Source organism: Nerophis ophidion, linkage group LG02 (genome assembly GCF_033978795.1).
Source record: "Nerophis ophidion isolate RoL-2023_Sa linkage group LG02, RoL_Noph_v1.0, whole genome shotgun sequence".
Lineage (NCBI taxonomy): Eukaryota > Metazoa > Chordata > Actinopteri > Syngnathiformes > Syngnathidae > Nerophis > Nerophis ophidion.
In genome coordinates, this window is record NC_084612.1 from 26,564,219 (window position 1) to 26,590,260 (window position 26,042).

At 38.4% G+C, this 26,042-nt stretch overlaps 1 protein-coding gene and 1 long non-coding RNA gene across 3 annotated transcripts in view; one reads left to right on the forward strand and one right to left on the reverse strand.

Annotated features, from left to right (window-relative positions):
- Positions 1 to 6,811, forward strand: part of LOC133538650 (ribosomal protein S6 kinase alpha-2-like) — a 60,064-nt gene extending 53,253 nt beyond the window's left edge. The window contains exons 20-22 of the mRNA XM_061880337.1: positions 3,319 to 3,375; positions 3,483 to 3,563; positions 3,747 to 6,811. Coding sequence (XP_061736321.1) covers positions 3,319 to 3,375; positions 3,483 to 3,563; positions 3,747 to 3,896 — 288 coding nt within the window. The 3' untranslated portion in view covers positions 3,897 to 6,811. The remainder of the gene's footprint in view (positions 1 to 3,318; positions 3,376 to 3,482; positions 3,564 to 3,746) is intronic.
- The window catches only part of LOC133538659 (uncharacterized), a 68,338-nt gene continuing 42,318 nt past the window's right edge, over positions 23 to 26,042 (reverse strand). For both annotated transcript variants that reach the window (XR_009803077.1, XR_009803071.1), the window contains exons 3-4: positions 25,078 to 25,211; positions 23 to 3,878 (exon numbers count right to left, since the gene is read on the reverse strand). This is a non-coding gene — a long non-coding RNA (uncharacterized LOC133538659). The remainder of the gene's footprint in view (positions 3,879 to 25,077; positions 25,212 to 26,042) is intronic.

The following is a 26,042-nucleotide window of genomic DNA, read 5'->3' on the forward strand; positions in this document are numbered from 1 at the left end:
TGTCACCCAGTATGCCTTGCAGTCGTGTGCGTGTTACCGCGGAAGCCACACACAACATGTTGCTGGACTGACAAGCAGATCGTACATGCTGTAGAAGGCGACAAAGTCAATGGCTTCATAGCACTACCCAGGGGGGTCGCCAGACATATTTCACTGTTGATCTGCAGTGCCCCAGTAAAAATTTCACCAATAAAAAAAAAAAACGCTTAAGAGTTTTAAGTCTACATAACATAAACAACAGCGCACATACTACTTAGTATGGTAATTGATTGCTACTGTATTCACTCCACTAACAATGACCACATGGCTAATTAATAGGGTAATTTATTCACGTGTGGATCGAGACTTCGGTTGAGAGAGAGAGAGAGAGAGAGAGAGGGGGGGGGGGCTGCGAATCACTGCGTGAGGTAGGTGACGTTAGCCAACAACAATTTGTTAATTACATTATTTTGATTTGGATTTGACTTAAACTGTAACTCCTAGATGGATTAAAGAAAGTTATTCGCCCGCAGCAATGAAGAAGAAGCAGCAAGGAATGAGAGATGTAAGTGAAGTCCTAGCTAGCTAGGCAACATCATTGTCTTAAGTTGATGCTAAGTTAGCTAACGTTATTCCTTGTATCAAGACAAACATATTCATTTGCTGTACGAGCTGTCGGGGGAATTTCCAATGAACATGAAACATAATGTTGGTTATTGTCTGCTGGTCCTCCAACTTGTTAGTCGGTTTGCCTTTTGCTAAAATACTCACTAATAGTCACTAGAAAAAAGGTTAAAATAATCTGGTTTTGTTGCCACAATTTGATTTTTTTCTCCCTAAACTTTTTTTTTTTTCATGCACACATCTGACTGAAAATGACACACAATCCACTTTTATGTCACGAGCCAGCAGTTGGGAACCACTGGTCAACTGTATAACAGTTACTGTAATATTTCCATGTTTGTCCAGAGAGATTGACCACTTTGCAAAAATGAAAACGAGACGTCACAGTTTACTTCTCAGAAAATGATTCCCTGAACAGACACACAATAGTTGTTAATTTATTCTACTACTGTGGCTTTATTGTTTTGTGTATATTTTACAGTTTTGTGTATCTGAAATAGGATTAGCCACATTTCCATAAATGGAAATTAAATAATATAAAAGAACCCAGAGATGTAGGGGTGCTTTATTTTTTGTTTTACTTTTGTAGATGTTAAATTTGCAGATTATTACTGCAATATATATTTCAAAAAGAATGATTGCTCTTCCTTTCTGCTTTTACCAGTAGCAGTTTAGAAGTCTGGAGTAAAAAAGTGCACAAGTAGGTCAAATGCATTAGTTAATTTCAGGTAGTTAATCAAAGACCCATACAACATAATCTGATATGATTTCATAGTTTAAAGCAGTGGTCCTCCACCACCGGTCCGTGGCCCGATTGGTACCAAGCCGCAGAAGAACTTTTTCTTAAAAAAAAAATAAAAAATAAAAATTGTTTTTTTCTTTTTTTTTGTTATTAAATCAACATAAAAAACACAATATACACTTACAAATAGTGCACCAAACACAAAAAACTCCCCTTTTCATTACAAAAACGTCCCTTTTTCATGACAAAGAAGAAAAAAAAAAAAGAAAAAAAAAAGGACACCCCCCCGGGGCCGCGGGACAAATTATTAAGCGTTGACCGGTCCGCGGATACAAAAAGGTTGGGGACCACTGGTTTGAAGCACTATTTATGTATTTGTTATGATAAATAAGTGCTAAAAATGTTTTTGCTTGCGCGCTTTGCACGCTCACATGAATTATTTGTGCCCCAGGTGTGCCCCAGTACAGTATTAGGTCTAGTGGCGCCCCTGGCACGCCCTAATACTTATTAACTGGATGACTGCCGGCAGTCATTCTAGAGAATATTAGTGTCTTGTATTTTCTTCTTCGCTTTGTGACACGGGTTTCAAATGGCTCTTTGAATGGTAAAGGATACCGATCCCAGAACCATGTATATCAAATATTTCCGGATGGTTCAACCGCCACTCGCCCGAATCCAATTAAAATCTATTTTTTCGTCATGTCACCCGCCCGACCCGCGGTTTATCCGCGGACTCCACGGATGAGACCGCAAACCCCCCCGGGGCCGCGGGACAAATTATTAAGCGTTGACCGGTCCGCGGAAACAAAAAGGTTGGGGAGCACTGGTTTAAAGCACTATTTATGTATTTTTTATGATAAATAAGTGCTAAAAATGTTTTTGCTTGCGCGCTTTGCACGCTCACATGAATTATTTGTGCCCCAGGTGTGCCCCAGTACAGTATTAGGTCTAGTGACGCCCCTGGCATGCCCTAATACTTATTAACTGGATGACTGCCGGCAGTCATTCTAGAGAATATTAGTGTCTCCTATTTTCTTTTTCGCTTTGTGACACGGGTTTCAAATGGCTCTTTGAATGGTAAAGGATACCGATCCCAGAACCATGTATATCAAATATTTCCGGATGGTTCAACCGCCACTCGCCCGAATCCAATTAAAATCTATTTTTTCGTCATGTCACCCGCCCGACCCGCGGTTTATCCGCGGACTCCACGGATGAGACCGCAAACCGCGCATCTCTAGCCTCTACTGTTTCCTGTGACTTAGCTTGAATTGTTAAAGTTAAAGTCCCAATCATTGTCACACACACACACACATTAGGTGTGGTGATATTTTTCCTCTGTATTTGACCCATCACCATTTTCACCCTCTTGGAGGTGAGGGGAGCAGTGAGCAGCAGCAATCACCACGCTCGGTAATCATTTGTTCATTTAACCCCCAATTCCAACCCTTGATGCTGAGTGCCAAGCAGGGATGCAATGGGTCCAGTTTTTTGTCTTTGGTATGACCCGGCCGGGGTTTGAACTCACGACACCCCAGTCTCAGGACAGACACTCTAACCACAAGGCCACTGAGCTTTTATTCACACTTCCCTGCTTCACTCTATTTCGGATTAAGAACATTCGGACATGAAATACTCTCTTACCTGCACACTGCTTCCTCTTGTTCTTCCGTATCCTGGGAACACGAAAAATCAACGCCATGCTCAAACATAAAATGTCGTTTAACCCGCACCGACTGGACGGCGAGACGTGTCTAAATAGGGGCACGATTGTGATTGAGCACAGGTGTGAGTCACATTCAACAACAAACAGATGCCGGAGTGTTCAACCAGTGCCCCGAGCAACCAGAGGTAACCACTGATAGAGAAATAAATCTTAAACACAGGAAATCTACAAACTAAGACAAAACAAGACTTGACCCGGGTAGAGGTCATGACATCACCAATAACATCATCTCCCATATATTTACCAGGACATAGTGACTAAGATGCTCCATGTGGACCCTCACCAGCGTCTGACTGCTCCACAGGTATTTAGAATTCTAGGATCCTAAATATCATCTTTATATATTTGTTTAGTGTATTCTTCTTTAGGTGCACCTGAAGCAATACATGATCAGTGTTGTGTTTGTTTAAGATCCTTCGCCATCCCTGGATTGTAGAGAGAGACCAGCTCTCTGACAAAGTCCTTGCCAGACATGATCTGCTCACTGTCAAGGTCAGACCAACAGTTGTGCTCAAAATCTAGACAAAACTTTTTTTTTTCTAATAAGTTCCATGTATCATGTGCCACATCTACAATATGTATACTTGTTTTTCTCATTGTGTCCAGTAGGCAGTAGTGTTTGCCAATTATTTAGTCGTCAGGCCAGATCATGTAATACCCTGTGTTTTCCACTAGGGGTCACTGGCCGCCACCTATTCTGCTTTAAGGCGCTGTGCTCCAGCACCAGTCCTGGAGCCTGTGCAGTCCTCAGTACTCGCCCAGCGTCGAGAAATGAAGAAAGTTGGTGGTGTTGTCATCGAATCAGACCTAAAAGAAAAGGGGTAGACAAAGCAAACTGACCCTGTTAACAATTGCAATGATTTTTCACACTTGCCTCTGGAATAAGGGATCCTGGTTCCTATTAATAATTTCAGTGGCCTTCGTCAGATCCACTGGTTCACTCACATGACTCTTTGTTAAGGACACTGTACCATCTGAGATTGGAGTGACACTGTCTAAAAACGTCTTCATTGAACAATAATAACACAATTCTTCAAGGGTTGTGTGCACATTGAATTGCAATACATCACAACTAGAACTGTCATAGCTGCAGGGGACAAGAAGGGACAATACTAGACACGTGATGCAGGATCTCATAAATAGAAAAGTATCCGCTGAGTGTAACAACTTCTTCAAAAATATTAAAGTCATGGTTGAATTGGAAAAAAATATATAAAAATGCACATGTTCGAGGTACCTTTGGTAACCAGTTAGAATTTACAGTTGTGTGACGATGTTACCATCAGTCGAAATCAGTCATATATGGCCCATTAATACACAATACAGTATGTTCTTCAGCACAAAGTGTTCATCTGGTAGCAAAAATAAGTAAAATATATATATAGTCAACTTCCATTTTATTTACACAATTAAACACATTTCTCTTCTAAAGTGTATGGACCCTACCCACCTTACCACCGAATTGGTGCCGTTTGCTTGCACGCTAAAAAATTATCAGAATTTCAGAGCATTTAACAGTATTACTTCACAGTCCATCAAAATTTACTGCAACCTTATGACAAATTACTGTAAAAACTAAGTAATGCAATAATGAGTGAGTCATTTACTGTGAATTTACAAAAAAATGTTTTACAGTGTGCAACACTCAAAATGAACAACTCTATATCCGATAATAAACATATTGACCTCCCCAAAATGTGTATCGGCCCATCTGAGGCAACTTTATCTCGTTTTTGAACACGGTTCCTAAACTGAAGATGACTCATTTGAGCAGTGTGTTTATAGCATAGAATTATCAAACACATGAAGTACAGTAGTATCTCAACCCATGAGCATTGGTTCTGTGACAGAGATATTGCCTGAAATCAATTTAAATAGTGCTTTTAGCCCCATTAGTAAAATGTTAAACAAACAAAGAAGAAAAAGAAACTTCTAGATAAGAATTGTCGTATGAAAAACAGTAATTTTATGAAGTAATGTTATAATAATCAACAGCATTTACATTATAGAGTGGAGTGGAGCTTTTTTTCCATCAATAATCAGCAGCTTTTCAATATTTTCATGGATACATGTCTGCCGTTCAGAAATTATTCAAACCCCCTTGAATGCTCAAACGTCACCATGTTGTTAATGATTTTTTTCTTTAATACATCCACTTTTTCCCAGCACCGTCCTTGCAATGTTTAGAAAAACAAAGCCATGTCCTTTTCTAGCTATAAGTTAATATTGGCAAGTAAGACCAGATGTTTGGGGGTGGCTATTACGAGGTTCAGTGTGACATTTGTTCGATGGCGGAGATGCTTGGAACTCAAATTGTTGCTTGCAACTTAAAGCAGCCGAGAGACGGCTCTTATCTCCAAACACTCTCAAGTTGAGGTACCACTGTAAAGCCACATGGTATTTACTGGATAGAATGTTGCCATTAAGCACATTATAGTCACTTAACCCCGAAAATATATTTCAAATAACATCACCAAAAATCATTTAGGCGCCAGGACTGTGCATTTATTGTATATTTATACATTTTATTTCCTGCATAGGGACACAAATGGCAATTGATTCAGTGGAATAGCCCTTATCTGTACAACAGTGTCAATCACAATGTGTTTCATCTCATCGGTCTTTTGAATTGTAGCAAGACTTGCATGTTGTAAATGTAAAAAAATGTCAACTTTGTCTAACATGCTAAATCATCTGATAGTGTGTATTTGTGGTTGTCTTCCATGCAGTAAGGCTCTTACAAAGGTATCAGTCACCCATATTAGACGAGTTAGCAGTGCAGTTATTTACATTGAAGCATGTTGCTTCATACTGTGACATGTAAAAAATGTTATGTGGCTTACAAGTAGGGTACACAGCATGGCTCTTTGTGTGCAAACCACATCAAATCTTGTGTGTGTAGTCAAGTCGCCTACTGTAGCTTCCATCTATGCTTCTGTTTGCTTGTAGCTTTTGAAAGCCAAAACGTTTGACAAGTACTGTGTCTGACATGTGTATGCTGTATGTTAACTATATTTTCCTGCAGAACTGATTGTGAACAATACGTTAATGCAATCATATATAATACGAGGTAAGACCTAAGTAGCACCTTATTGCTGTGCAATGTATCAGTAGAACAACAATCATGTTTAGTCAACAGTAGTGACAGAGCAAAACTGTACACAAACAATATTTACATCAGACACTTGTTTATACAAATCAAACTTAATGTTGCCATCACAAAGTGACCAGCCTGGATGAGTCAATTTGCACTGCACATTTCCTGTTACGTCGGTGAAACTCATGCTTGAGTCAAAGCTGTGAATATTTATTAATTTAGTGTACATAATATGGCGCCAAATCACCTGTACGAGGTTAGATTGTGAATTATGTACAGCTACGCGAAAGCATTCACTGTAAATATTGTGCGTGCAGACTGTACATATGATGGGACACTGAGTTGTGCATCAATTTATGGATGTATATACTGTCTATACCTGGCTAATCATTGACATGGTTGGTTCATATGCCAAAGTTTTACAGATAAAGGACAACATTGGAAACAGAGTTATTTTACAGTATGTGTTTTTTCCTGTTTGTGAGAGTTTACAATATATGTAATAGAAATGATGCAGAAACATGTAAAAAAACATGTTGAACTCTCACGCAATGAAGGTCTTTTACTTCCTGCAAAACATTCTAACGGTAAATTGCTCCATTGAAATAATAATTACAGCTGTCATAAATCATTTGTGACTTTGTTTTTTTTTTTTTCTCATCGACATGCATGATGCTCTATATGGAGGGCCAAACAGAACACAATCAAATAAAATGATTACTTAAATGGGCTGTTAATTCATTATAATTGGAATCAAATACTTACATGCGCTATTAAATGTGTCATTAATGTATTTAATGTAAATTACATATAATTATTTAAGCATTTAATCAATGAATTATTTCATTATTTCATGCATTATCTATTATATACTTTACTTTTTCATGCAATAGTTTAGCTCCCAATTAATTATTTATTTAATTAATTCATGATTTAATGATCAATTTAATGATTTAAATCAGTGGTTCTTAAACTTTCCTCACTAAGTACCACCTCGGAAAACACTTGGTTATCCAAGTATCATCCTAATGAAGCAACAATAAAATACTATAGCGAAGTAGGCCCAAGTATTCGTTAAAAACAAGGTAAAGGTTTTATTTAACAATTATATTTAGTATTTTGGCCCGCTGTGATGTTGCACACAGTTTGAACAGTAACACTGTTTGAATATGGGAAAAAGCAAAACACTGTACTTCAATTCAGTGATTCTTTGTCATACCGCTGGATGAAGCCTGCGTACCACTGGTAGTACACGTACCACATTTTGAGAATCCCTTATTTAAATAATTAATCCTATCTATTAAAGTATTTATTTATGTATATGATCCTTATATATTGAATACCTAACTTAACCCTAATCCTGTGTAATCATTTATACAATGTTGTCCCATATGACCCTCCAAAGAAATAAACCCAAAAGTTTAGTTATCTTATAAAGTGAGTTGTTCCCCACTGTCACTGGTTTACTTATCTCAAATGTTTGAAGTTATGCAATATTTTAATGCACAACCTCGAGCATTCTAATCAATACACATTTAGATACAGTATAATATGAAGCATGTAACACAATCAATATTAAAACAAATGTAAAAAGCTGTAATTATATATATGTATGTATGTATATATATATATTTATATATATATATATATATATATATATGCCAACTTCACTGGTTTTGCGTTTTGTGTGTCTATATATATATATATATATATATTAGGGGTGGGCAAATTAATGCGTTAATTACGAGTTAACTCATCAATCTATTAACGCCGACAATTATTTTATCGCACATTTGCGTATGTTGTTTACATGCTTTTATTTTGTTAACGCCTTTTCTTAAAAAGATGGCGTCGCCCGGATGGGCTTCGTTGTCGAGGGGCTCTTGGTAAAGATGGAACATTTGGCAAAAATACCAGACAATTCTGCAAATTTCATGGCTGGCTTACAGCGTGGTCACTTAAGACCGCCAGACAATTCTGGATGTGGATGGATCGGGCCGTTTTGGACTGAATGACGCGTGCTTGCTAGACCGGCTAGCTAGCATGTGAATACTTTGCCGGCAACATCCAGCGGCCTGTGAAGCAGCGGAGTATATGTGTTGTCTGTCTATTTATGAATAATGCAGACCAGGAGTGTTGGCTGAGTTCTTAATGTTTACTTTCAGAGCGTGCATATCACAACATACAAGATGCCGTCATGGCGACACACAACCTATACCGGGCTACCGCGCATGCTCGTCACTCCTGTTGCATGCTGGGTAGGGTAGTTCTTTTTTTCCCTGGCTCATAACATCACAATATAGTACCATGTATATGCGTTCAGTTGATCAAAGCACCAAGCAAACAATCGGAAAATTCCCATCATATCAATTCCTAGATATGGTCATAATTATTTTAAGTGCACTACGCAGAATAAAAACAACATTATTAATATTGCTACTACGGATAATTTGATCAAACATTCCCTAAAACAGCCCACTACCTATAATATAGGTTTTTCAAATATAAGATCCCTGATAAAAAAAAAATGTTTCTGCTGTTACCTCTGAAATTCCCTGTTCAGATATTATGATTGTGGCTCAGAGATGTGTATGTAAATTATATTTATTTTCCATAACAAACCGGATAACTTAAATACCCTGGCAGTGGCAATAAGCTTAAATGTTTGTATTTACATTTTTTGAGTTGATTTTCATAAAATATGCTATTTAACTGCTACTGTTTAACAAGGACTGATTTAAATGTTGTTTGCACAACAAATGTTTTCGCGCTTTTGTTCATGCGAGAGAATATTCCAATAAAGGTGCACTACACACTACTTTTGAATTCATTATTCGGCTTTGCGTATACAATGCAGTTTATCGCGATTAATCGGACAAATACTGCGATTAACTTCGATTAAAATTTGTAATCGCTGCCCTGCCCTAATATATATATATATATATATATATATATATATATATATATATATATATATATATATATATATATATATATATATATATATATATATATATATATATATATGCCAACTTCACTGGTTTTGGGTTTTGTGTGTCTGTATGTATATATATATATATATATATATATATATATATATATATATATATATATATATATATATATATATATATATATATACATATATATATGTTAAAAAGAAAGGCCAAAAATGCCTCTGTACCAACTTTTTTGCAATGTGTTGCTGCTTTTAAAATCCAAGTCAATGATTATTTGCAAAAAATAAATAAGTTTCTAAGTTCGAACAATAAATATCTTGTCTTTACAGTCTATTCAATTGAATACAAGTCGAAAAGGTTTTGCAATCATTGTATTCTGTTTTTATTAACGAATTACACAACATGCCAACTTCACTGGTTGCATATGTATATATATATATATATATATATATATATATATATATATACAAACACACCTACATACAGTATGTAGGTGTGTTTGTGTGTGTGCATATATGTATATATATGTATATATATATATATATATATATATATATATATATATATGCAACCAGTGAAGTTGGCATGTTGTGTAATTCGTTAATAAAAACAGAATACAATGATTGCAAAACCTTTTCGACTTACAGTATATTCAATTGAATAGACTGTAAAGACAAGATATTTAATGTTCGAACTTAGAAACTTATTTATTTTTTGCAAATAATCATTGACTTAGATTTTAAAAGCAGCAACACATTGCAAAAAAGTTGGCACAGAGGCATTTTTGGCCTTTCTTTTTAACAACACTCAGTAAATGTTTGGAAACTGAGTAGACCAATTTTGGAAGCGTTTTAGGTGGAATTCTTTCCCATTCTTGCTTGATGTGCAGCTTAAGTTGTTCAGCAGTCTTCGTTGTGGTATTTTGGGCTTCAAAATGTGACACACATTTACAATGGGAGACAGGACTGGACTACAGGCAGGCCAGTCTAGTACCCATAATACCCTTTTACTATGAAGCCACGGTGTTGTAACACTTGGCTTGGCATTGTCTTGCTGAAATAAGCAGAAGTGTCCATGATAACGTTGCTTGGATGGCAACATATGTTGCTTCAAAATCTGTATTTATTTTTTAACATTAATGGTGCCTTCACAGATGTGTATCCATGCCTTGGGCACTAATATTCCCACATACCAACACAGATGCTGGCTTTTCAACTTTGACCCGAGAAAAGTCTGGATGGTTCTTTTCCTCTTTGGTAAGGAGGACACAACGTTTACAGTTTCCAAACACAATTTGAAATGTGTACCTGTCAGACCACGGAACACCTTTCCACTTTGCATCGGTCCATTTTAGATGAGCTCAGGCCCAGCCAAGCCGGCGGAGTTTCTGAGTGTTGTTGATAAATGGCTTTCGCTTTGCATAGTAGAGATTTAACTTGCACTTACAGATGTGGCAAGAAACTAGTCACTGACAGTGGTTTTCTGAAGTGTTCCTGAGCCCATGTGGTGATATCCTTTACACAATGATGTCACTTTTTGATGCAGTACCGCCTGAGGGATCGAAGGTGGGGTCTGAAATATCATCGCATATGTGCAGTGATTTCTCCAGATTCACTAAAACTTTCGATGATATTACGGACCGTGGATGGTGAATACCCTAAATTCCTTGCAATGAAATGAGAAATGTTGTTCTTGAAACTGTTCCAAAATTTGCTCACACATTTGTTCACAAAGTGGTGACCCTCGCCCCATCCTTGTTTGTGAATGACTGAGCCTTTCATGGAAGCTGCTTTTATACCCAATCATGGCACCCACCTGTTCCCAAATGGGCCTGCTCACCTGCGGGTTGTTCCCAATAAGTGTGTGATGAGCATTCCTCAACTGTCTTCAGTCCTTTTTGCCACTTGTGCGAGCTTTTTTTAAACATGCTGCAGGCATCAAATTCCAAATGAGCTAATGTTTGCAAAAAATAACAAGGTTTTCCAGTTTGAAGGCTTAGTATCTTTTCTTTGCAGTCTATTCAATTGAATATAGGTTGAACAGGATTTACAAATCTTGGTATATATGTTTTTATTTACGATTTAGAAAGCGGGCCAACTACAGGGTTTTGTATATTTATATTTATATATATATATATATATATATACTGTATGTGTATATATGTATATATATATATATATATGTGTATATATATGTGTATATATATATGTGTATATATATATATATAAATATATATGTGTGTATATATAAATATATATATATATATATGTGTATGTATATAAATATATATATATATATGTATATATAGATATGTATATATATATGTGTATATATGTATATATATATATGTGTGTGTATATGTATATATATATGTATATATATATATATATATAAATATATATGTGTGTGTATATATACATATGTATATATATGTATGTATGTATATATATATATATGTATGTATATATATATACATACATATATGTGTGTGTGTGTGTGTCTATATATATATATATATATATATATATATATATATATATATATATATATATATTTATATATATGTTTTACCTCTTTCACTTTAACTCCAAAAGTGGCCTTATTATAAGAAGTCAGTTGTGTGCTTGTGAAGCCACTAGATGGCATTCATTCCCACCCTATCTCTCACATTCCTCTTCCTTTTTCAAGTTCCCTCTCCATACCTTTGAAAGAAACCAAAAAAAGAAGGAAGAAGAAGAAAGTCTTTAATTTGTATCAAGCACCAGGCTCACACTTTGTTCCGTAAAAGCTTTTAGCAGGCGCTGAGCTGATGTGGCAGGTGGGTGTGGCCGGCTCATCAGGCCTGACATTTAAGTGCAGTAGTGCTCCAAGCAAAAGGGAGTGCGGGATATGAGTAGATAGAGATGACAAGGCCCCCTGCAAGGATGATTGCAGTGGAGTGACAAGAGGAGAGCAAACAACAGATAGAGCGAGCGAGGAGAAGAAGGTGTCGCCAGGCAAGTGGGGGCTGGGGGGAGGCATGAAAGGAAAAAGACGGAAAAGGAGCTTTTTGAAGAGAAACCAAAAACTTTCACCTTATAATTAAAAAAATCATTCATACATTCTATGTTAATATACTGTATTAACATCAACATATCATTTCATATTTATCTAACTCATTTGGGTTAACAGTTATCCTTAGGCTTCTTTCTATCCATCTATCCATCTATCTATCTATCTATCTATCTATCTATCTATCCATCCATCCATCCATCCATCCATCAATCTAAAGGGATTCTTTCACACCGAAGTCATCCGAGCATGCCGGTTAGAACAGGGATGGACTTTTTGTCTTTTTTTTTATATTCTGAAAAACCGACAGTAGAGTTTTTGGTGTACCGTATTTTACGGACTATAAGCCCTGTGATGAGGTGGTGACTTGTCCAGGGTGTACCCCGCCTTCCACCCAAATGTAGCTGAGATAGGCTCCAGCACCCTCCGTGACCCCGAAAGGGACACACGGTATAAAATGAATGGAAGCCGCTACTTTATTCCTACGCTTTGAACCACTAACAAAACAGTGCGGCTAATGTATAGATTTTTCTCTGCTAACGGCCATAATGTTTTGTACTCAACAAATAGTTTTCATACAACACAGACTGAAATACGGAAAAGGTGTGTTATTTTTTGTGCTATGGTGCCATCATTTGGATAAGTTTGCTCACTGCAGGTGCTGCGGGTTGAAAATGTGATTCCTGTTTTGCACCTTGAACCAGAAGTATATCTTCTTTCGTCTACTATTCTTCCATAGCGTTTCTGCTCAATATGATTCTTCATTCATCATGTTTGCAAGTATTACAATATAACTAATACCATTCATACTTACTAAACCTTTAGGAGTGATATCATGCATATTTGTACGTGCTATCGTAACAATATCAAGCTAACATTAGTTAATATCCAAACACGTTAACAAGTGGCTGTGTTATTATCAGTAGCTTTTAATGGCTTTCTTTTTTTTATTGTCACAATTTCATAAATTCACCAAAACGTCACCGTAGAGTTATTGAGTCTGTTTAGCTGATTAGAGAGCTAGTTTCTGCAGCTAGTGGGTCCATGATGATGGCCTCTGTTTTGTTTGATCAGCCGTTTTACTGCCATGTGACAGGCAACGTTTGGAAATAAGTAAGGTATGGAAATAAATATTGACAAAATCTTTCCATGGTATAGCTCGGTTGGTAGAGTGGCCGTTACAGTAATTTTAGAGTTCCAGTTTTGATCACCGCTTCTGCCATCCTAGTCACTGCCGTTGTGTCTTTGGGCAAGCCACTTTACCCACCTGCTCCCAGTGCTACCCACACTGGTTTAGATGTAACTTAGATATTGGGTTTTACTATGTAAAGCGCTTTGAGTCACTCAAGAAAAGCGCTATATAAATATAATTCACTTCACTTTCGTACCAGTATATATCTGCGGCTTATGTAAAAACATTTATTTTTTTCAAAAATTTGGTGGGTGCGGCTTAAATAGCCTTTTGTAGCTTCTATAACCCGGAGATCACAGCATTTGTTTTGTCAGAGTTACAGGAGCGTTCTGCGGTTTTCAAGGGCCTTCTGCAACAAATCTAGTCAAAGATCATCTTTATGGCAACACTTTTGTGATTTTAGGACTAGGCTGCCAAAATGTGAGTTTCACACAAGGTTTTTGATCTGAGCTTGTGGGCCACCAGTTGAATAGCCCAATAGCTGAAAAAGAGAGGACATAGAATAGAACCTTTAGGAACATTACTCCACGATACTATGATAACAAATGACTACTGACTGCATCTGAAGTAAACAAGCTACAGCAAAACATTAGTTATATAAATCCCATTATGATGAAAAATTAACAATTAGCAGAGGACTTAAAAGGGTGCCTAGAGGAACGCTTCAATTATGTAAATTATAAGTGTTCTATGTTTGCTTGAAAGGTTAAAATGTCAATGCAAAGATCTGCCAATGTATTTACAGTGGTCCAAGTTCCTCTATAACATCCATCCATCCATCCATTTTCTACTGCTTATTCCCCTTTGGGGTCGCGGGGTGCGCTGGTGCCCATCTCAGCTACAACCGGGCGGAAGGCGGCGCACACCCTGGACAAGTCGCTACCTCATCGCAGGACCAACACAGATAGACAGACAGCATTCACACTCACATTCACACACCAGGGCCAATTTAGTGATGACAATCAACCTATCCCCAGGTGCATGTCTTTGGAAGTGGGAGGAAGCCGGAGTACCCGGAGGGAACCCACGCATTCATGGAGAGGACATGCAAGCTCCACACAGGAAGATCCCGAGCCCGGGATTTGACCCTGACGACTCAGGACCTTCGTATTGTGAGGCAGACACACTAACCCCTCTTCCACCGTGAAGCCCTCCTCTATAATAGTGTTTTTTAAACATTTTTCACCAAGTACCACCTCACAAACAACGTGGCTTTCCAAGTACCACCACAATGACCAACATTAACATACAGTAACCTGTAGGCCTAAATATTCATTAAAAACAAGGCAGAGGTTTTTATTTAGCAAGTACATTTTTTTTGGGCCACTGTAACATTACACACAGTTTAGATATAGGAACAAAACCTTCTGTGTTTTAATTAAGTGATTACTTGGCGTAACACTACATGGATACCACTAATGCTGCACGTACCACAGTTTGAAAATCACTGCTCAATACAACATTAGCACGCTAGTGTTTTTAGGAATTTTCTGCAAATATGCTTTGCAGCAAACGAGTTTTGCAAAAAGTTTTGAACTGAAATCGGGGACTGGTATGGTGTCATTCCAGCTGAGTAGCCCTGCTTTGAGGTTTTTGCCTGGTGCATTGTGGACAAAAAAAGGGCCTTACCCAATGTGCAACTTGGGCGATTTTGCACCATTTTCATTATGGAGGGCAAAAATTAATAATTTTTCAAACGAATTTATGGAGAAAAAAAATAACAAATTCAAATATCAACAGTGCAACAGATCTTTGTTTAATCCTTTTACATTCACGCTTGACATCTGGACACATATACACTTTGACAGGGATGGCAATCCCACCACCTATGGCACTGAGTAAACACACACACACATCCACACACACACGCACGCACACACACATGCACACACACACACGCACACACACACACATGCACACACACACACGCACACACACACACACACACACACACACACACACACACACACACACACACACACACGCACATTTATCCTGTGGCTCTAAAGTCAAACCTGCCACCCGGACATTCACCGAATCAGACGTACAAATCTGTAACAGACGGCCAGTGACAAAGGGATTATCACCATGACAGGAGAAGTGTGTGCAGCTGTGGGTGGTGGCGGTGATGTTTACAGCATGCGGGTTCGGGTGGGGCTGGGGGACTTTACTCTTTGTACATCCTCATGTGTGACTCTTCTCTCAAGATATTTGTTCAAAGTTGGCAGAATAGGCTGATAATATGTTTTTTGTGCATACAAACTTAAATAAAATCAATATTAAAAAGAATACGGTACTTTCCGGGCTTTAGAGCTCACCGATATTTAGCCGCACCCACAAAATAAATAAGAAATAAATATGTTTACGTGTATTAGCCGTATGAGACAATAAGCCGCAAAGATATATACCGATACAAAAACTTTTGTGAATATTTATTTACATACCTTAATCGTTGCTTGTTTAAATGTCTGTCACACGGCAGTAAAATGGCTGATCAAACAAAACAGAAGTCATCGTCATGGACCCGCTAGCTGCTGAAGCGAGCTCTCCAATCAGCTAGACAGACTCAATAACTCCACAGTGACGTTTTGGCGAATTTATGAAATTGAAACAATCCAAAAAAAGGCCAGTGTAAGTTAATAATACTATCACAGACACTTGTAAACATGTTAGCTTATTTGCTAATGCTAACAACGCTACATTAATTACATTATGATAGCACGTTCAAAAATGCATGAAAAGGCTCCTTTCTCTCTGGCACTCATCGAAGGCGGACCCTCCCTATCCCTCTCCCTTATATCTCCTGCTCGCTCTTTTGTCTTGTCTTAACTATCTTGTAGCCTCTTATTGCACTGCTCTCCAAAATCGAAACAATGGAATTGATCAACTTTCCTCTCAACGAAATTGACAAATCTCCGGTTCAGGGGAACCTGCTTGTCCTTACAGAATGGTTGTTGCTGGACCCATGACTGACTCTTGGGAGAAGCAAAGTTCCCTGTGCCTGGCAATTCTTCTAGTCGAGGACGTTGAAGATACCTAGTCCTAATCATAATAAAAGCACATTTGCTAATTGGAATAAGTGTTGCCCTGGTGCATCGACAAATTGGAAGTTTGTGGCAGCTGTTCAAAGTACCTTAAAGGCCTACTGAAATTATATTTTCTTATTTAAACGGGAATAGCAGGTCCATTCTATGTGTCATACTTGATCATTTCGCGATATTGCCATATTTTTGCTGAAAGGATTTAGTAGAGAAAATCGACGATAAAGTTTGCCACTTTTGGTACTACCTGAAAAAGCCTCGCCTTTACCGGAAGTCGCAGACGATTACGTCGCAAGTGTGGGGGCTCCTCGCATATTCACATTGATTTTAATGGGAGCCTCCAACAAAAACTGCTATTCGGACTGAGAAAACGACAATTTCCCTATTAATTTGAGCGAGGATGAAAGATTCGTGTCTGAGGATATTGTTAGCGGCGGACTAGAAAAAAAAAAAACGCGATAGCCATGGGACCTATTCCGATGTTTTTAAACACATTTACTAGGATAATTCTGGGAAATCCTTTATCTTTCTATTGTGTTGCTAGTGTTTTAGTGAGTTTAATATTACCTGATAGTCGGAGGTGTATGTCCACGGGTGTCTTGACGCCATGCCTCACGGGTGTCGACGATAGCTGTATGGACGGCACAAGCTCAGCTGATATCCGGTAAGAGGTGACTTTTTAACCACAATTTTCAAATCTCATCCACCGTAATAAAAACGATCCTAAATTTTTGTTTAGTACGGTAGCATCGCTAACCCAACAAGGGACCCCTTCCAGTAGCTCAACCCACTCAGCTGATGACTTTATGCAATTCTTTAGTAAGAAAATTGAAGTCATTAGAAAGGAGATTAAAGACAATGCGTCCCAGCTACAACGGGGTTCTATTAACACTGATACGATGGTATACACGGCGGATACTGCCCTCCAAAATAGTTTCTCTCGTTTTGAGGAAATAACATTAGAGGAATTGTTACAACTTGTAAATGGAATAAAACAGACAACATGTTTACTTGACCCTCTTCCTGGGAAACTGATCAAGGAGCTCTTTGTATTATTAGGTCCATCAGTGCTAAATATTATAAACTTATCACTCTCCTCGTGCACTGTTCCCCTAGCATTCAAAAAAGCGGTTATTCATCCTCTTCTTAAAAGACCTAACCTCGATCCTCACCTCATGGTAAACTACCGACCGGTGTCTCACCTTCCCTTTATTTAAAAAATCCTCGAAAAAATTGTTGCGGAGCAGTTAAATGAACACTTAGCGTCTAACAATCTATGTGAAACCTTTCAATCCGGTTTCAGGGCAAATCACTCCACGGAGACAGCCCTCGCAAAAATGACTAATGATCTATTGCTAACGATGGATTCTGATGCGTCATCTATGTTGCTGCTCCTCGATCTTAGCGCTGCTTTCGATACCGTCGATCATAATATTTTATTAGAACGTATCAAAACACGAATTGGTATGTCAGACTTAACCCTGTCTTGGTTTAACTCTTATCTTATTGATAGGATGCAGTGTGTCTCCCATAACAATGTGACCTCGGACTACGTTAAGGTAACGTGTGGAGTTCCCCAGGGTTCGGTCCTTGGCCCTGCACTCTTCAGCATCTACATGCTGCCGCTAGGTGACATCATACGCAAATACGGTATTAGCTTTCACTGTTATGCTGATGACACCCAACTCTACATGCCCCTAAAGCTGACCAACACGCCGGATTGTAGTCAGTTGGAGGCGTGTCTTAATGAAATTAAACAATGGATGTCCGCTAACTTTTTGCAACTCAACGCCAAAAAAACGGAAATGCTGATTATCGGTCCTGCTAGACACCGAACTCTATTTAATAATACAACTCTAACATTTGACAACCAAACAATTAAACAAGGCGACACGGTAAAGAATCTGGGTATTATCTTCGACCCAACTCTCTCCTTTGAGGCACACATTAAAAGCGTTACTAAAACGGCCTTCTTTCATCTCCGTAATATCGCTAAAATTCGCTCGATTCTGTCCACTAATGACGCTGAGATCATTATCCATGCGTTTGTTACGTCTCGCCTCGACTACTGTAACGTATTATTTTCGGGTCTCCCCATGTCTAGCATTAAAAGATTACAGATGGTACAAAATGCGGCTGCTAGACTTTTGACAAGAACAAGAAAGTTTGATCACATTACGCCTGTACTGGCTCACCTGCACTGGCTTCCTGTGCACTTAAGATGTGACTTTAAGGTTTTACTACTTACGTATAAAATACTACACGGTCTAGCTCCATCCTATCTTGCCGATTGTATTGTACCATATGTCCCGGCAAGAAATCTGCGTTCAAAGGACTCCGGCTTGTTAGTGATTCCCAAAGCCCAAAAAAAGTCTGCGGGCTATAGAGCGTTTTCCGTTCGGGCTCCAGTACTCTGGAATGCCCTCCCGGTAACAGTTCGAGATGCCACCTCAGTAGAAGCATTTAAGTCTCACCTTAAAACTCATTTGTATACTCTAGCCTTTAAATAGACTCCCTTTTTAGACCAGTTGATCTGCCGTTTCTTTTCTTTTTCTTCTATGTCCCACTCTCCCTTGTGGAGGGGGTCCGGTCCGATCCGGTGGCCATGTACTGCTTGCCTGTGTATCGGCTGGGGACATCTCTGCGATGCTGATCCGCCTCCGCTTGGGATGGTTTCCTGCTGGCTCCGCTGTGAACGGGACTCTCGCTGCTGTGTTGGATCCGCTTTGGACTGGACTCTCGTGACTGTGTTGGATCCATTGTGGATTGAACTTTCACAGTATCATGCTAGACCCGCTCGACATCCATTGCTTTCCTCCTCTCTAAGGTTCTCACAGTCATCATTGTCACCGACGTCCCACTGGGTCATTATTGTCACCGATGTCCCACTGGGTGTGAGTTTTCCTTGCCCTTATGTGGGTCTACCGAGGATGTCGTGGTGGTTTGTGCAGCCCTTTGAGACACTAGTGATTTAGGGCTATATAAGTAAACATTGATTGATTGATTGAATTTTCTCACCGAAACCTGCTGGTTGACATTCAGTTGGGATCCATGTCCCGGAGCTGATGTTTCAGCTCCGGGAATTTTAAACAAGGAATCACCGTGTGTTTGTGAGGCTAAAGGCTAAAGCTCCACAACTCCATCTTTCTACTGTGACTTCTCCAATATTAATTGAACAAATTGCAAAAGATTCAGCAACACAGATCTCCAAAATACTGTGTAATTATGCCGTTAAAGCAGACGACTTTTAGCTGTGTGTGTGTAGCGCTCATACTTCCTAAAAACGCGCGACGTCCTGCGTACACGTCATCATTACACGACGTTTCCAAGACAAAACTCCCGGGAAATTTAAAATTGTAATTTAGTAAACTAAAAAAGCCGTATGGCATGTGTTGCAATGTTAATATTTCATCATTGATATATAAACTATCAGACTGCGTGGTGGGTAGTAGTGGGTTTCAGTAGGCCTTTAAAGCTGCCACAAATGATTGGAGGATGAGTGTAGACCTCCAGGCCCTTAGACTTTTGTGATTTCAGATCAAATCGCAAACTTGACAACATCTTGGAGATGCCGACTGCTCTGCAAAACCAAATATGATGATATTGAGTACCAGCAATAGACGATTAGAGTGAAAACTTTAAATGCGTTTTTGCTGGCTCAAACAAAAACATTTTAACTGGTATTGTTTTCCCTGGCTACAAGAGATGTGGCAAGGTCGTTGCATCAAGATTTCCCCAGAGGGCAGTGCAGCAAAGATGCAACAAACTATCTCATTGAAACACAAATGTTGTTTGTTGACTTTTGTTGGACTGATAGGCCGAGTTGTCACCTTTGCGAGAGGACAAAGGCATGCCACGCCTTCGCGCTTCATAAAAATGGAGCAGTGGCTGGCAGCTTCGGGCCGGATGCCTGCCCCCTTACCCCTGGTTGCAAGTCTCTTTGTCTTAATATGTATAGATGTTTTGCAATCAAATTTTTTTTACTCAAAACCAACTTGGCCCGCTCCACATAGGAGCCCAGTTTACTTTTTTTTTTTACCTATCCTCTCTAAGCGTCCACATTTTTCCCACATTTGACGGGGCGCCGTCCTGTTCTGTTACTCTGTATAATGTGTGTCTGCTCTTGATCGGGTTTATGCTGAAAATGAAATCTTATTGTACTACAATAAATATCATCCCTTCCTTCCTCCTACAGAAACATATAAGACGGTTTAGTAAGTATGAATTGTTTTAGTTATATTGTAAAATCTAAAAACGTTAATTAGAGTGAAGAATAAGAATAAGAATCCTTTTATGCAGTAACACAATAGAGGAATAGTAGACAAGACGCAATATACTTTCATATTACTTAACATACATAACAATAAGTACATTTTCAAACCACAGCACTTGCACTGACCGAGCCATAGCACGAACAATAACACACCTTTTCGGTCGCAGTTGAAAACTATTTGTTGAATACAAAACATTATGGCCGTTCCCCCAAAAAATCCATAAATTAGCCGCACTGTTTTTTGAGCCGCAAGGTGAAAAGTTAGGAGAAAAGTAGCAAATTAAAATCAGGACAATACCGTATTTTTCTATATTTTGATTGACACTGTCAGAGGTGTTCATTTAACATTATATTAACAATATTGTTGTTGAAAAGCAGTGCATTATACTAACAGCTGTTTCTAAAATATTGCCCTTCTCATATAGCTCAATATGGTACCTACCTATCATGTGAAGATATTTGTGTCTTAATGCTAGTAATGGATTGAGAAGGTGTACTGAATGAAATACATGCAAATGACATGGCAGAGTGAAAGGGACCTCAACACAAAGCTTAGGGCCAAACGGCCATTATAGTACAGGTACAACGTGTTTTAGAGTAATCTTGCTACTTTAAATGTATAGTACAACCTCAAAAAGTTTGCACAATTTCAACATTTGTCTTTAGGGTCAAATAAAACTTGTCAGGTCAGTGAATCTTAAAGTAATTACTCCTCAAGTGTGCTTTTTTTGAAAAAATAAAAATAAAAATCTGCAAGTTGACAGAATCACTTTGCAAACATTAACTGTTCCCTTACACTATACATTATGTAGGGGTGTCCAAAGTACGGCCCGGGGTTATTTTTCTTTTTATTATAAAAAAAAAAACAAACAGAAGAAAAAGGAGAAGTAGTAAACACACAATTTAAAGCTAAACAGCTGAAATGTTAAAACTAATAATATGTCATTTTTATTATGCGGCCCTCGTGTGAGAAGTTTGGACACTTCTGTCATTATAGTAATATGTTTACTTGATTTTTATTTTATTTTAGTGTTGTAAACTTCCCTTTTCAATAGACTTCAGAAAAATGGCGTGACATTATTATGACGTTACTAACGCCGTTAGTTTTTCTTCTGACAAGTCATCTAATGAAATATTTGTATGTACGTTACAATGTCTTTGCCGATAGGTTTGATGTAATATGGCACGTTATTTTTGATGCGGAAAAGACAACTTTAGAATCCCAGCAAGTTTACTTCAGGAAGTACCTCTTTACTAGTGCAAGCGGTCAAAACAACGCATGCACACACACACACACACACACACGCACACACACAATTGCGCACACTACTACTACTACTACTGGGAAATAATGAACATTCAATGATGTGACAATTATCAACAGTATTAATCGTAAAACACCCCGTTTGTAGACAAGGAGGGACACAGCCATTGACACACATTCGATTGCTTTAAAAACTAACAGTAAAAACATTTAACCAGCCCTGTGATTAACAATCTTCTTTCAGTCCGCAAATTACCAATTGTGAGGTAAAACAGTCAATAAACGCAACCTCGCTGATGTTACACTTCATTTAGCAACAGGCACACGCGCACTCTTCTCTCATGAAACATCTCTCAACTGTACGTACGGTACTTGTACACACATATATATATATGTATATATATATGAATGTTTAAAAAAGTACACATTACTTGCTTTTCCTAGTAACTAATTACATCTATCAATGAATAATTCCAATAGTAATTCAATTATTTTGTGTGGAAAGTAACTGTAATAATTTACATTTTTAAAGTAATTTTCCAATGTTGGGCTACTAGGTTGCTACTTAACACCACCTGTTGAGTCAATAATGGTTTTATGATGGCAATAGTTTTACCCTAAGAACATATTCACTTTACTGTGGATTTAGAACATTCTTTAAACATTTACATTAATATTTAGATATTTGTTTAAATGATAAAATTGTACAAATACTGCACTTATTACTGAAAATTACGTTACATTTAAGTTAATGATTGTTGTAAAAATTAAAAAAATGTTATATGTTATGTTATATGTGTTTCAGGTTGCAAGCAAAAATGTGATTTCCAAGCACCCCCACCATTATTTGGTGTGGCAAATGTCACAGTGAATCCCCATAAAAACCGCCCACAACATTCAGTCTTACTCACTAGTATAAGCTTAGTAGCGAGAGATCAAAATATATTTGTTTTCCAGTCATTGTAAGAAAGAAAGTGAGTGTGAAGAACAATGCTCAAAAGAAAAAGCAGATGAGCTTCATTGAATTATAGAAATAAGTCATCACAATATGACATGATTTTAGCCAAGAATGCAAAAAAAATTATAGATCCATAAAAATATGTAAAGGCTGATGATAGTGTGTTTGATGGAAAGGCAGCAGAGAGATACCGGCGTAAAAGGTACAAACCCCATTTCCATATGAGTTGGGAAATTGTGTTAGATGTAAATATAAACGGAATACAATGATTTGCAAATCATTTTCAACCCATATTCAGTTGAATATGCTACAAAGACAACATATTTGATGTTCAAACTGATAAACTTTTTTTTTTTGCAAATAATCATTAACTTTTGAATTTGATGCCAGCAACACGTGACAAAGAAGTAGGGAAAGGTGGCAATAAATACTGATAAAGTTGAGGAATGCTCATGAAACACTCATATGGAACATCCCACAGGTGTGCAGGCTAACAGTTGGGTGTCATGATTGGGTATAAAAGCAGCTTCCAAGAAATGCTAAGTAATTCACAAACTAAGATGGGGTGAGGGTCACTACTTTGTAAGCAAATTGTCGAATAGTTTTAGAACAACATTTCTCAACAAGTTATTGCAAGGAATTTAGGGATTTTACCATCTACGGTCCGTAAAATCATCAAAAAGTTCAGAGAATCTGGAGAAATCACTGCACGTAAGCGATGATATTATGGACTTTTGATCCCTCAGGCGGTACTGCAACAAAAACCGACATCAGTGTGTAAAGGATATCACCCCATGGGCTCAGGAACACTTCATAAAACCACTTTTAGTAACTACAGTTGGTCGCTACATCTGTAAGTGCAAGTTAAAACTTTACTATGCAAAGCCAAACCCATTTATCAACAATATCCTGAAACACCGCCGGCTTGGCTGGGACCGAGTTCACCTAAGATGGACTGATGCAAAGTGGAAAGGTGTTCTGTGGTCTGGTGAGTCCACATTTCAAATTATATTTGGAAACAGAGGACGTGGTGTCCTCCAGAACAAAGAGGAAAATAACCATTCGGATTGTTATAGGCGCAAAGTTCAAAAGCCAGCATCTGTGATGGTATGGGGGTGTATTAGTGCCCAAGGCATGGGTAACTTACACATCTGTGAAGGCACCTCTAATGCTGAAAGGTCCATACAGGTTTTGGAGCAACATATGTTGTCATCCAAGCAACATTATCATGGACGCCCTTGGTTATTTCAGCAAGACAAGTTTTACAACAGCGTGGCTTCATGAAAAAAAGAGTGCGGGTACTTTCCTGGCCAGCCTGCAGTCCAGGCATGTCTCCCATCTAAAATGTGTGGCGCATTATGAAGCGCAAAATACGACAGCAGAGTCCCCGGACTGTTGAACGACTGAAGCTCTACATAAAACAAGAATGGGAAAGAATTGCACTTTCAAACCTTCAACAATTAGTTTCCTCAGTTCCCAAATGTTTATGGAGTGTTTTTAAAAGAAAAGGTGATGTAACACAGTGGTGAACATGCCCTTTCCCAACTACGTTGGCACGTGTTGCAACCATGAAATTGTAAGTTAATTATTATTTGCAAAAAAAAGAAAAAAGTTTATGAGTTTGAACATCAAATATCTTGTCTTTGTAGCGCATTTAATTGAATATGGGTTAAAAAGGATTTGCAAATCATTGTATTCCGTTTATATCTACATCTAACACAATTTCCAAACTCATATGGAAACGGGGTTTGTAAATGCTTCATAAAACTAATTGTTAATACTACATTTCATTGTTTTGTTTTTCAGACACTATTTATTATCTAAAAGTATGTTTTTGTTTTTAAAATGCATGTGACATGTTAACTTTGTGCTGTTTTGGTGGGCCTTGCACCAATTAAATTGCTTTAATTCATGTCAATGGGAAACATTGCTTTGAGATACAAGTGTTTTGATTTAATTAAGCACGTAAGTTGAGGTAGTACTGCGAAAAGAAAAAAAAGTTCATAATTTCCATGGTGATGTTGCTTTGATTCTAAAATGTTACTATATTGAACACAATCTAAAAGATGATAACGAGCAGATAAAATGTCTAAATACTTGACAATTTGACAATTTACTCATATTGCTGCAATAATGTCTTAGTTTGTGGTCCAAACACACATGCACTCACCAGTCAAAGGTGTTGATAGAGGATAAGTGATGCTCCACAGAAAGTCAATTAATTTTTTTCAGCGGTAAGCCGCCAACCTGCATCTCTTCCTCCCACCACGTCCCTCCACCCTGCTTAAAAGCTTCATTTGCCTCCTATGGAGAAGAGATAGAAACACCATTAGTGAGATGATGGCAGGATGGGGAAAGGGGAAAGGAGCATCTCACAGTTGGATGAGCTGAGACAGTATAGACCACCACCACCCCCCTCCTCAGCTACTCAAAAAGTGTGTGTGCCAAAATAGGCGACAACAACTTCTGCATGGGTGGCCTCAATTAGGCTGTGACTTGATTTTGAAAGGTGTACAACTTTGAAAGCGGAAGTCTGCCTGATGTCTTCTCTGAGGGGTGGCAACAAAATGGTGGGCTTAAGTTTGGATTTGAGGGCGAACATTTCCATATCGGAGCCCTCCCCCCCACACCCCCCGTCACCCTGTTCTCTGTATGTGTCACATGTGACCCCAGCTAGATAAATGGTACTCATGTGTGTTTACGTGCACACGTTTGGGCGTGTGAAATGCCAGTGAGCATGCCGGCTCTGCTTGACTGAGCTCGGCTGGCTACTGCAGCACAATTGGGGGTCTCTCTGTGTGAAAGAGGCCATCACACACACACACACACATCCACAGAGGGACAAATAAGGAAGTTTGGATGAACACTCATGAACCATGTAATATAATCAAAGACTATGCAAATGAATTTGCTTTGCAGAAGCACCTGAGTATTCTAGTATGGATCGAAGTGTTTGTCGGCTTGTTCCTTGACATTTCAGTTGGTAAGTTTGAAAGTTGTGCACGGACAAAGTGAGTGCAAAGAGCTCTGGTCACCCCGCTGGTGTCAAGGCAGGGAGCTTTAGTTGGGTTAACAAATTTGCAGCAGGGAGAAGGTCAAGATGAAGTGGTGGCCAGCAGTGGCAGAAGTGCTGGA